This window comes from Ornithodoros turicata, chromosome 1 (genome assembly GCF_037126465.1).
Source record: "Ornithodoros turicata isolate Travis chromosome 1, ASM3712646v1, whole genome shotgun sequence".
Taxonomy (NCBI): domain Eukaryota; kingdom Metazoa; phylum Arthropoda; class Arachnida; order Ixodida; family Argasidae; genus Ornithodoros; species Ornithodoros turicata.
In genome coordinates, this window is record NC_088201.1 from 130,561,015 (window position 1) to 130,573,445 (window position 12,431).

Below are 12,431 nucleotides of genomic sequence, written 5' to 3' on the forward strand. Positions count from 1 at the left end.
GCCGTGATGATGTACTATTTACTGAGTGGTAGCCGTTGGCAGTTCACAACAGATTCAACACCGTTTTTCTCAGTTACGGGTGCATTCCTGTACATTCGCCGTCTACCATCAGAGCCGTAACGGAGGACTACGGGGAATTGGCTGGCATCAACGGATAGCAGCATTCGGTCCTGTTTTGAAACGGAATATTTTCTTACAGTGTAGTGAAATGACCACATTTCGTGGCGAAAGGTCACACCTCTCGTCATCTCACAAAGCGATAACACGAATCGCAGCCAAATAGAAAAAAAAAAGTTATCTTCATCTACTAGCAGTGGCGTAGGCACGGGGGGCTCGAGCCCCCCCTACCTGCCACGGACCGACCCACACAAATCGTGCAAATCCGAGAACACGATCCGTGTGACGATCGCGAAAGTTCTTGCAGTTCATGGCGTCTATCTAAGAAGCACTCTTGATGCACTTTTCTTTTTTAATTCCGTGTTAGCGCTGCGAAGCAACTGTGGCCATGAGCGGCGTATAGACGTGGACAGATGAAGAGAGGACAGCAGGAAGGAGTGGGGGGCAGGGGTGTTAGTATGCGTCCTGGGCCGACTTCAAGGGGAACTGTGCCGACATTCGTCTAGAAAGTCTTTGGAAAACCCAGGGAAAACCTCAGACAGCACAGCCGGTGACAGGATTCGAACCCGTGTCACCTCGCAGTCTCGACGTGGAAAGCGATCACTCTAACCACTATGCCACGGGAGCTGGTATGAGCTTTTCAAAATACTTCCAATCTCGTGACACCACCTTATTGTTCATGACAGCCTATACATGTAATCGTACTGTGAACGTCTAAATTAACTATTTTCGTTCCTTTTTTAATCCTCAGTTTGCAGTGTGCACAAGTATGTGTGTGTGTGTGTGTTGCCGACACAGGATCAGCGGGGGGGGGGGGGGGGCAGTTTATCGAGACCCCACTACGGACAGGTTACATAGCGTATAATTGTCGACTTCCCTATTTTACTTCGGTTATGCCATTCCTTTGATTCTTATCATTTTGTGCACTGTGAGTTGAACCTCTAGTTTCAGCAGAACTGGTAATTTCATAATTCATTTCAAGAAATCCTGTTTCTGTAAGCTGTATTCAGATAAAACTGCTACCGATCGGCACCTGAACAGAATCTCCACAGCTGACTGCAATTATTTAGTATTTGCGTCCATTTTTTATGACGTTTGTTTGACCATTTTGCATTTGAGATATATATTTTTATATATCTCAAATATATTATATTTTGCACAGTCTTCGTCACACGCTACGCGGGCGACAGCTACCCCCGTGCTACTCAAAACACGAAAGCACGAAAATCAACTCGCCGTCTTGGACGGCAGTTTCAGAAGACTTTTACGAGACAATCGTCCCTTCTACACACGTATAAACACCGGGTACAATAGCGGTCGCCTGCGTTATAGCCCCAGCAGAATAACATTGCCCAAGCCACTGATAAGACGTGTCGCCCGATTGAAAAGGCCTTGCTGCCGCCCTACCCGAATTTTGCGGTGGCCTCTTTCGCACGTGCGTAGAAAGGCATAGCATAAGCTGTTATGAATATGTCTGTGGTACCATGATACGGGGGTGTCGCCCATTTTAAAGAACTATGCTGCTGCGTTTTCCAAACTTTGTGGTCGGCTCTGTTGCAATCCCAATAGAAGACCGTAGTATAAGCTGTTGATAATGATGTAAGATGAAAGTCACTGAAAAGGTTAGCCAGCTGTAGGACTCGAACCCACATCTTCTGGATTGCCGGTCCAGGGCTCTACCAATTTAGCTAAGCTAACACGACTTCCAGGGTGCAAATTTGAGGCTTTGTATGTATTTGTCCCTTCTATGTTGTTCCAGCCTCAGAACATCAGTTCTTTCATGTTCAATAATGATGTGTTTGGAACCATGATTGAGGTTTCGCCCGTTTTAAACGGCTCTGCTGCAGACTTTTACGGATTGTGCGGTCGCTTCCGTTACAATCCCAGTGGGAAGGGCATTAGAATAAGCAGTCGCCAATGTACCTTTGGCACCAAAGGGATCCACCCGTTACAAAGGGATACAAAGGGATCCGCCCGTTTTAAAGTGTTCTGCTGGCGCCTTTTCCAAATTTTGCGGTCACTACTGTTAAAATCTCAGTACAAGGACCCAGTGTTGCGGATTAAAGGAGGTCGAGATGGGTCTCGTGGTCACGAGCCTATATTCGCCATTTTGCTTTTCGGTTTTTAGTTCATTAAAGCTTTTCCTCTCGGAAGCAGAGCGGGCGCCTCGTTCTTCCCTCACACATTTCTGGTGCCGAAACCCGGGAACGTAGGCCGCCTGTTCCTTCGCTTTCCGTTCGAAGGTCGTCTCGTCGTGACCTGCCATGGAACGCTTGAAGCGTACAAGAGGTGGACTACGTGCACACTTGACGCGCACCATGACACGGCTCTCCGACCTGCTGGGGCAGCAGGACTCGTCCGTCGAAGAGGTTGAAGCTGCGTTGGACTATTTGGTGGCAAAACGGCAATCGCTCTACGACCTCGATAGCAGCATCGCCCAGGAAACCCCCGAAGATCAGCTGGGAGCGGAACTTGACAGTGCGCTCCAGTACGAGGAAGGTCTCGAGGGAATGATCACAAGGGCACGTCGTAGGCTTCGCCAGCAGCATAATGTTGCACCTTTGGATGAACAGCGTCCTGCGGGACAAAAATCCGTCGCTCCCCCTAAGCTTCAGATACCCAAGTTTTCGGGAAAATTACAGGAATGGCAACAATTCTGGCAGCATTTTGATGCCACCATCCACTCCAACCAAGCACTGGCTCCGGTCGAGAAGTTTAAGTACTTGGTCTCCTACATCATTGACGACGCGAAGCGATCCATCGAAAGCATCAGGATCAGCGGCGACAACTACGACTCTGCGGTCACTCTGCGTACACACAGGTACGGTAGACCGGAACTCCTTACGGCGGAGCACATCGACCATTTGCTTGCTCTTCGTCCCATCTCGAATTCCCAGAACATTCCCCAGCTCCGACGTCTTCATGACGATGTGACCATTCGAATGGCAGCTTTGGATTCTTTGGGGGTAACAAAGGACAAATATGCGGTTATCTTGTACCGCGTCATCACACGATGCTTGCCCGAAAACCTGTGTGTCCTTTTTCATCAGCGGAGAAGGGATACAGCCGCAGTACCTCAACCCCAAGGCAACAATGAAAGCACTGGGATAGACAAGGCCGCCGAGGATCTTCAGGCGCTGCTATCATTTCTTCAGGTGCAGGTGGAGACTCGGGAAGAGGTGTTGCTCACTCGGGCAGTTTCGCCAGCGTCGGCTGCTCGAAGCAAGAGTCCTAACGAGCCGGTTCGGCTTCCTACTGCCGCTGCCCTAGCCGCTGCAAACGCCGCACCTCCGAAGCGGACTGCTGACGCACGTTCAACACCCTGTCCCTTGTGTCACTCTCCGGACCATCCGCTGCAGTCCTGCACGGCGGTTTTACCGGCAGCCGATATGCGCCATCGTTTGTCTAGAGCGGGAAGATGTTTCAGGTGCGGCAAATCCGGACATTTTTCACGGGTCTGCCGATCTGCGGCTGGATTGTCTTGTGCGAAGTGCCACGGACATCACCTTTCCATATTGTGTGACATTCAAAGACGTCCGGAGGCTCAGCATTGTTCGACCACTCTCCCCGCGACTCCAGACATGGGGGCACCGCGCGAAGCGCTGGACGACGTCGTCTCACAGACTGTCATGTCTTCATCACCCTCGAACGTGCATGCAAAATCTGGAATGGCACGCCTTCAGACAGTCTCGGTTTGGGCAGAAGGACCTGCAGGCAAGAAGCGAATTCGGCTGCTTCTTGACACAGGTAGTCAACAAACGTTTATACGTCGCGATCTGTTGAAGGAGCTAGGGTGCCAAATCTCTGGTGAGGAGGACCTCTCCGTGTTCTCCTTCGCACGTACGCGCCACCCCAGAAGATTTCACTGCGAACGGGTGCAAGTCCGCCTCGAAGCCATCTCGGATTCGCGGTCGTTCATCGAGCTTGAAGCCCTCGGCATTTCTGAACTATGCCTCGTGTCTACTCCAGCCTTGGACGACGTAACCATGAGCCTTCTCTCGCTGCGAGGCCTCGAAGTGGCCGATACGAGCTGCACCACGGACATCGCTCTGCTGGTGGGTTCCGATTACTATTGGAAGCTGGTCACCGGCCGAGTGGAACTTCTCCCTGGCGATCTTGTCGCGGTGGAGACCATTTTCGGATCGGTCGTTCAGGGAGTCCAGCGGTCACCCAGTCGAACGCTGTCCACCGTGGTATCAGTCCTCTCCCTTTGCTGCGAGCAACAAGAATTCTTCGACCACATGGACCCTTCGGAAGCGTGGCGCTTGGATGCCTTGGCATAAGCGATCCGGTTCCTGATCCCGACGATGACTTTGCGGCCGCCTACTTTACAAGCCATGTACGCCAATGTGACGGTCGCTACGTCGTCCCGCTAATGGTTAAACCAGAACTAGGGCTCCCTGCTTGCGCCAATAACAGGAATACGGCTCTACAGCGCCTCCTCTCGCAATTACGTCGGTTTCGTTTCGACCCAGAATTGCTGTCTCAGTATGACAAGGTCATACGTGAGTATTTTGACGAAGGTCATGCTGAAAAGGTAATGGGGATCACCAGCCGCCAAATAAACGTTTATTACATGCCCCATCACGCGGTTGTGCGACAAGAGGCGGTCACCACGAAACTCCGCGTTGTATTTGATGCGTCGTCCCACTTGCCAGGTCAGCAATCGTTGAACACTCTCCTGATGAAAGGGCCGAAGCTAAACGCAGATCTGCTACATCTTCTGTTGCAGTTCCGCTGCATCTCCACGGTTTTAACCGCCGACATCAGGAAGGCATACCTGCAAATCACCATTCGCCCCGAAGACAGAGATTTCCTTCGCTTTCTGTGGGTAAAGGATGTACGGCAGGCATCCAACGACAGCAATCTCGAACTTATCTAGTGGCGGATGACTAGAGTCCCTTTCGGAGCTACTTCGAGTCCATTTCTGCTAGCAGCAACGCTGCAACACCACTTTGAGGCAGTTTGCTCAGATTATCCCAACACCGTATCCCGCCTCCGGACGGGGTTTTATGTCGACGATCTGGTCGTCGTCTGCACGTCATACATTGATGCGTTGCAGGTATACCAAGAAACGGTAGAAATACTGAAATCCGCTGGAATGGATATTCGAAAGTGGACCTCAAACTCTCCGGTTCTGCGGGAGAGATTTCTCATGGACGGCACGTCCTATGACAACGCCTCCGACGGCGACCCCATCGTCAAGATTCTCGGCCTACATTGGGATCGCAGCACGGACGGTCTTCTTCTCAAAACGACTCGAGCAGCAGACTTCGCCGTCGCACACCCTGCCACGAAGCGCACTGTCCTGAAAGCATTTTCACTTGTGTATGACCCCTTGGGGTACATCGCACCTGTCATTATATCTGCGAGAATTCTGTTTCAAGACCTGTGGCGCAATGGCCTATCGTGGGACCAACCAGTTAGCGAATCAGACAACGCAATCTGGGAGAAGTGGAAGGTCAACCTGGGAGAATTGAACCTGCTCAGACTCCCGCGCTGCGCTCTCCCTGAAGATAACTCACCCGTCGATGTGCACTGTTTCGCAGATGCCAGTCCGAAAGCCTATGGCACTGCCATACACTTGCGGAGTCTTTCTCCCAACGGCTCTCTTCTGGTCCATTTGCTCATAGCACGGGCTCGTCTGGCACCGTTAAAACAGGTGTCGTTGCCTCGTCTCGAGCTCCTCGCCTGCCTCTTAGCTACACGTCTCTACCGTCACGTTTCCGCGCTGAAGACTCTCAGTCAAGTGCCAGTACATTTTTGGACAGATTCCACCATCGCTCTTCAGTGGATTCATGGATCTGGCAGCAAAACCCAGCAATTTGTTCAGTCTCGAATAACCGAAATCTTGTCTTCATCGCGCGCTGATCAATAGTTCCACTGCAGCGGTAGTGACAACCCCGCGGATTTGCTCACTCGGGGCGTATCCGCTACCACTCTGAAGTGCTGCAGATTGTGGTGGACAGGTCCCGGCTGGCTGTCATCGTCGTTTGGCACCTTCGTGAGTACAGAAAACCAGCTTTGCCAACAAGGGATTCGATTAACCGATGACAGAGCCTCTCCAGCAAGTGAATGTCCAGCTGCGCTCAAACATGCCTCAGTTTCGGCAGTCGTCGCAATTGAAGAATGGATGGAAATCACGGACTACGGGACGTTATCCAGGCTCCTTCAGGTCACCGCCTGGATGCTGAGATTTGCGAACAACGCTAGACCTGCGAGACCATCCGTGTCTGGCCCACTCACGCTTGAGGAAATCACGCATGTTGAGAACTTTCGGATCCGTCGCGTGCAGGCTGAGGCTTTCCCCCATGAGGTTGCCGCTCTCAGCAAAGGAAACGTCGTCAAACCATCATCGTCCCTACATGTGTTCCAACCGTTTTTGGACGCCAACGGCATCATGCGCGTCGGCGGCCGTCTTCATCAACTGAACGTGGTCGACGCCATAAAGCACCCCATTCTTCTGCCATCGAAGCATCACTTTACGCATCTCGTAATACTCGACGCTCACCGACAAGCCCTGCACGCCGGAGTACAAGATACTTCATCCGCTGTTCATCACGAACGCCGTATCAGGAAAAGCATACATCGTCCTTTTCTCGTGTGGCGTCACCAGAGCCATCCACCTAGAGCTCGCATCTTCTATGAACGCTGTAGACTTTCTAATGGCCTTCCGTCGCTTCGTTTCAAGACGTGGTGTGCCCACCCTGGTCTATTCAGACAACGCCCGAACGTTTCACAAGTGCGCAGCCATCTTGTCTGCGCCCACCACAGCTGATGTACAAGATTTTGCAACTCAACACCGTATACAGTGGCGGTTCATCGTCGAGCGAGCACCTTGGTGGGGCGGATGGTGGGAACGCCTCATCGGCACCGTGAAGGCTGCTCTAAGGCGATGTCTCGGTAGAAGCCGCTTTACTTTCGAGCAACTAACTACAGCCCTATGCCAGGTGGAAGCTCTCGTAAATTCCCGCCCGTTAACCCACGTCGCATCTGATGTCGAGGAACTCGTACCCCTCACGCCAAGCCACTTCCTGATAGGCAAACGAGCCATCTCTCTACCGGGCGAACACGCTGCCATCTCACAGCCTGACGCGGAGGACCTCCGGCACAACTTCCGAGAAATGCTGAAGGCGAAGGAACTCTTCTGGAAGCGCTGGAGATACGAGTACCTTCTGCAGCTGAGGTCTGCCCACGTGACTGCGTCTCCTACCCAAAGTCGTTTCAAGGAAGGGGATGTGGTGGTGCTTCAGGAAGATAATGTTTGTCCCCCTTTTTGGAAGCTCGGACGCATAGCGAAGTTGATACGAGGGAGAGATGCGTTAGTGCGGGCATGCTCAGTACGTCTCGCAAGCGGCACTACCATAACCTGTCCAGTTCAAAGGCTTTGCCGTTTGGAAGCAGACGTCTCGTCACCCGCGGCCGGGGATGATGTTGCGGATTAAAGGAGGTCGAGGTGGGTCTCGTGGTCACGGGCCTATATTCGCCATTTTGCTTTTCGGAATATATTCGCTATATTCCCCATTTAGAATAGCTGACTGCAGGCTATGCCCATGCGGCCCGCGTGTGTGACACCCCTGATTACCTTGATCTAAGCATTGCTTCATCTTAATCGATAACTCAATGATGTACTCGGGAACGTGTAGCACTTGTTTAGCGGTATCTCCAAATCTACTCAGAACTACTTTATTTTTGGCGTTGGGGCGTCTAATCGCCACCAGCGATATTCTACCCTGTTCCAGCCTCTACAACCTTATAATCAATCGCACGCAAGTCTTCATACCATGCACTCTAAGAAAAAAATGTAGAATTTCCTTCCCAAAGTTGCAGCAGGACGGCACTTCTACCATTCCGTGCCAATCCACACGAGACATCTCCCAGCGGGTATAAGCGTCGTCGTCCCTTTCCCTTGCTCCTCTCTCTCTCACGTTTGCTCTAAGAGAAAATGGTAGAATTTCTTACCAAAGCTGGTAGAACGACAGATTCTACTGTGTAGTTTGTTTCTACTCTGCAGTTATACCCAAAAGGTAAAACTGGTTGGAGTAGACATGTGGTTGCAATGCAGCTCTACCGAAATGGGTAGAAAATCATATCTTTTTTTCTTAGATTGTGGATCCATCCAAACGGTTATTGGAAATATACAATAAACATTGGAGATCAAGGTGGAAGGTATAGGCTGCGAGTGAAAGAAGGGATCGCACTATCAAACTGCGTTATTGTTGTGTTGTTTCAGGCATATCCAGACTCGCTGATTGCTATTTGTGCTATATATTGCTATTTTATTTATGCAATTTAGTTTTGAGCACCTTACATTTTCCACGCATAACTGTACTACTGAATACAACGGGCATCTGTCGACGTGAGTACGCCGCTCATAGCCACAGTTACTTCGCGGCGCTAACACGCAATAAAATAAACTGAATACAACAGGCCCCGCACGACGCATCCGATGCCCACTCTACATTTGTAGTTGATCCATTCCACGCCAAGTGATCCAGAGGTGCCGCTCGACCCGCTCTAGAATTTTATGTGTACTTTTTTTGGTGGTTCCTTATGACTCCGAAAGCAACAGAACATTGGTCTTTTCTAACGAAATTGAAATTTATGGGGCGCAGAGCCCCTAAGAGATGCAGAGCTTGGCGAAATCCTGTCGTTTTAAGCAGGCATTACGACCCACGTAAGGCACAGAGCATGTTGAAAAGCATCTTATTTGATAGGAGAGAGTTTATTTTACCGTACATAAGCAATTTTCATCATTGCACTCGCCGGGATCGACGCTTGTGGAGTGCACGAAATTTGCAGAGTTTGTGCAAGTTTACGAATTTTTTGCAATATAAAATTCTGGACTTTCTTCAACATTTTTTGTCATATAGCCCCGATGTTATACTTTAAGCATAAAAAAAATCCAACCGCGCCGATGCAATGTAAGCCAATGAAAAAAAAAATCGGGAAGTTTTGAAAATTCGACAAAATGCACATTTTTTACCGAAAAATTCGGTATCGAAGGGGGTATGAGGAGGTCGGCACCGTCTTCCTAGCAAGATGTCTCAGCTAGGAAGCTAGCAAGAAAATCTCAGAGGTACTTTTTGTTAAACTCAAATAATATCTTTTTTTTTCTTTCATTGAAGGTAACTTCGTAAACGTGTATGCGCGCTGTGGCGCATCGTGCCGAATGAACAACTATGCGGGTCACTCACAAAACACTGGACGGAAGGAAAACACTAGGCAGTCGCATTATTGAAGAGCAAATAACGGTTATAAACACTAGTGTGCCTCCTTCGAGACCCGACGGTTGTGCAGTGAGCGCTCATCACACTGCTCATCTTGCTCTCTAACGAAACGTTTTGCCAGCTCACGGTTGTGGTAAGAGAGATCAGTAAAGACGTGGAGATAGGGGTCCATTCAGGCTTCATGGTACCATATGGGTGACTTTTGGTCGTGCGGCATCCTGCATCCGTCAGTGGAGTTGTTGACGTCAGTAGAGTAATCTCGTCATGAACAGTGATCATGTACTGCCTGCACCGAACCCAAGCGCAGAATGCTTTAACCAGTAAGTTCCTGGTATGTGCCATTGTTCCTTTCATTTCTTGCTTTCTTTTTTTTTTGCTTTTTTTTCATGTACATGCTAACTCATTCCAGTATTGGAAACAGATTCCTTTAGCTGTCCACTCTTCTTGCAGCATATAGAACTTAGTAGCTGTGATGTACAATCTTTTCCCTTTGTGCGCAAAGGATTGAGATGTATGTATAAGAGAAAATTTTTGTCAGACACGGCTGCTATCACTTTCGATACCGGATAAACTATTTCCGAACATTTCTGTTGTGTACGAAGCATTGATACATGTATTGCGTTATTCTGTTAATTTCTAACGTTTCTTTCATAGTCATCTTGCATACCGGGGATAGTTATTTCGGAGAAGCATATATGGGCGAGCGTACGAGGACAGGCACATTTATACAGCTTGCCATGTGAAGACACTTTAATGCATAAGCAAGACCTTAAAAATGACTTCAGGGATATCTGGCAGTTTTTGCCTTGTTCTTTGGATTAGATCTTGACTTTCGCAGCTTAACTCACAAAAAACCGCTAACTTTACCGCTTGTTACCGTCGTTTCGTCGCAATGATCAGCCTCCAAGGAACAAGGCGAACATTCCAGATATCCCTTAAATCATTTTTTTTAAGGTCAGGCTTAGACACTGGACTTCACACGGAAAGCAGTATAAATGTGCCTGTTCTCGTACGTTCGCCCATGTTTCTCTGAAATATGTCATCTAGCACAGCATTAAGACACAGACAGACAGAAATGTGTTCAATGACAAACTTGTCATCTTGTGGATAATATAGATCAACAGAAGACTATGTAGTAGTTCAATACAGAAAGTGTTGTCTGCCTAACAATATAACTCAACAATACATTTCTATGATGTACGGTGTACAGTACAACTCTTGTAATTCAAAATGTTGGACAACGTAGGATATTAAGAACTGAAGCAGCTACATTAATAGTCGCACATCGTAGGAGTACGACAATAACCAGGAGCTACGAAAATGACAGCATTCTGTGCAAGTGGGAAAAACTGAACTACATCATGTAATCTAACAGCAGTTGATGTTCAGACATTTTTACTACGAAATTTATCCTGCATGGTTAGTGAATGCATGATAGTAGTTAAAGTGTCAGAACAGTAAAGCATTCTGAACATTCCACAGGAAAAATGTCCGAACATAAAGAGCTGTTACACAACGGGATGCAGTATGGCTGTCTAGGATTTACCGCACATACCCCTATAGTGAAAAGACCCCTCAGGTCTAATATGTTATGGGACTGAGCGATCTTCTCAGAAGCTAATGCCCAGATCTGACATCGGAACATCAATGTTCAATTTCGCCGTCTACGCTCCACCTGTCGTCGGAGCTGTACAATCATACAGTGCTATGATACACCAGAGATAGATACAGACAAGTACATGTTACAAAACTCCACATACATTGAGTTCCTTCGATTGTACAGATACACTCAAGTCATGCACACTGCTATCATATTATCTAACAGTTATTTCAGATGTCTTGCAGAATTGTGAATATCTAATATTGGTTGAAGGATCGCTCGCAAGAAACTACACGAAACGGTAAATAGCAGCAACAGAAACTAGATTTAGCACTTACTTGTCTATGAAAGCATACAAGTCATCATCAATACATACTGTCGTATTCCACAACGCGTGAACTCATGGGACACATATTCGCAATGTCCGTGCAGTGGCGATGAAAAATATTCTTGAGAAACTCTGCTTCTCGGTGATCAAGTTCGTCTCATTTACGTATACTTAGGGGCTCCACGATGCACGGTCTAGTTTCCCTTGCTTGCGTAAGACGCCAACTAACTGGCGAGATTGGGTTCTCACCACATTGGGTTCTCACCACATTGGGTTCTCACCACCAAACGCTTCCACTTACGTGCAGTGCAATAATGCACGGATTGCAAGAACAATAGCTTCAAAGGGGAACGGCAATACAAGGTTATCACGGCACGTATTCCTTGGAGGAATAATGCACAAACATGTGAAATCTTGCGAAGTATTTTCCAAAGCGGACAAAGGTAGCATGTCCTGCGGCGCGGAAAACATGTAGCAACTTGCTCTGGGAGGTGTTGCACGACGCACTGTCGCAAAGCTGTCTGAGAGGTCCCCCCAAACCCCTCAGGGCTGCATGTATGATTCTATAACGTCTTCCAGATTTTCTGTAAAAGGTCCTCTCAGACCCCTCTGTGCTGAATGAAACGTCTTACCAAACATTTCAAGATTTCTTGAAAGGTCCTCTCACACCTCTCAGGAAATTTTGAAAGGTCTCTTAGACACATTTTCGATAGGGACCCACATCTATTTCATGCAGCGGGCGACAACAGTATTTGTCTCTGTTCCTCCTGGATCTCCATTGTCATGCATCCACCATGCATCGACGAGAGGATTCAGCATGGCCAAAATACATTGCATAAGACTATGAGTTTGGTCCACATAGAAAGTGGATACACTGAAAAAAACTACCGTAAAATTTACGTATATTTTAATGGCAGTTATGTTGCCGGACTTTTCCCATTAAAATTGTGGCCACTTCGGGAGAAGTACAGCTGTTAAATTTACTGTAATTTGGTGTAACCAGAATGCTGGTTTTTCCCCGTGCAAATTACAGTGTCTTACAAAAATGCAGCCATAAAATTTACAGGGATTTTAATGGCAGCTATGTTGCCGGCTCTTTCCCGTAATTTTCACGGCCACCTGAGAGAGTCAGCTTTTGGTTGAAGTGTGGAGAGCA

At 48.4% G+C, this 12,431-nt stretch overlaps 3 protein-coding genes across 3 annotated transcripts; all 3 read left to right on the forward strand.

Moving 5' to 3' along the window:
* Positions 1 to 2,435: 2,435 nt before the first annotated feature.
* On the forward strand, positions 2,436 to 4,400 carry LOC135385357 (uncharacterized). Its single transcript, XM_064614642.1, has one exon. It carries the CDS (start codon positions 2,436 to 2,438, stop codon positions 4,398 to 4,400), a length of 1,965 nt encoding a protein of 654 aa, XP_064470712.1.
* A 92-nt stretch (positions 4,401 to 4,492) lies between these two features.
* On the forward strand, positions 4,493 to 4,999 carry LOC135385361 (uncharacterized). The gene has a single exon (XM_064614655.1). The coding sequence runs from the start codon at positions 4,493 to 4,495 to the stop codon at positions 4,997 to 4,999; it is 507 nt and encodes a 168-aa protein (XP_064470725.1).
* Positions 5,000 to 5,005: 6 nt separating this feature from the next.
* LOC135385373 (uncharacterized) lies at positions 5,006 to 5,995 on the forward strand. The gene has a single exon (XM_064614662.1). It carries the CDS (start codon positions 5,006 to 5,008, stop codon positions 5,993 to 5,995), a length of 990 nt encoding a protein of 329 aa, XP_064470732.1.
* Positions 5,996 to 12,431: the final 6,436 nt, after the last annotated feature.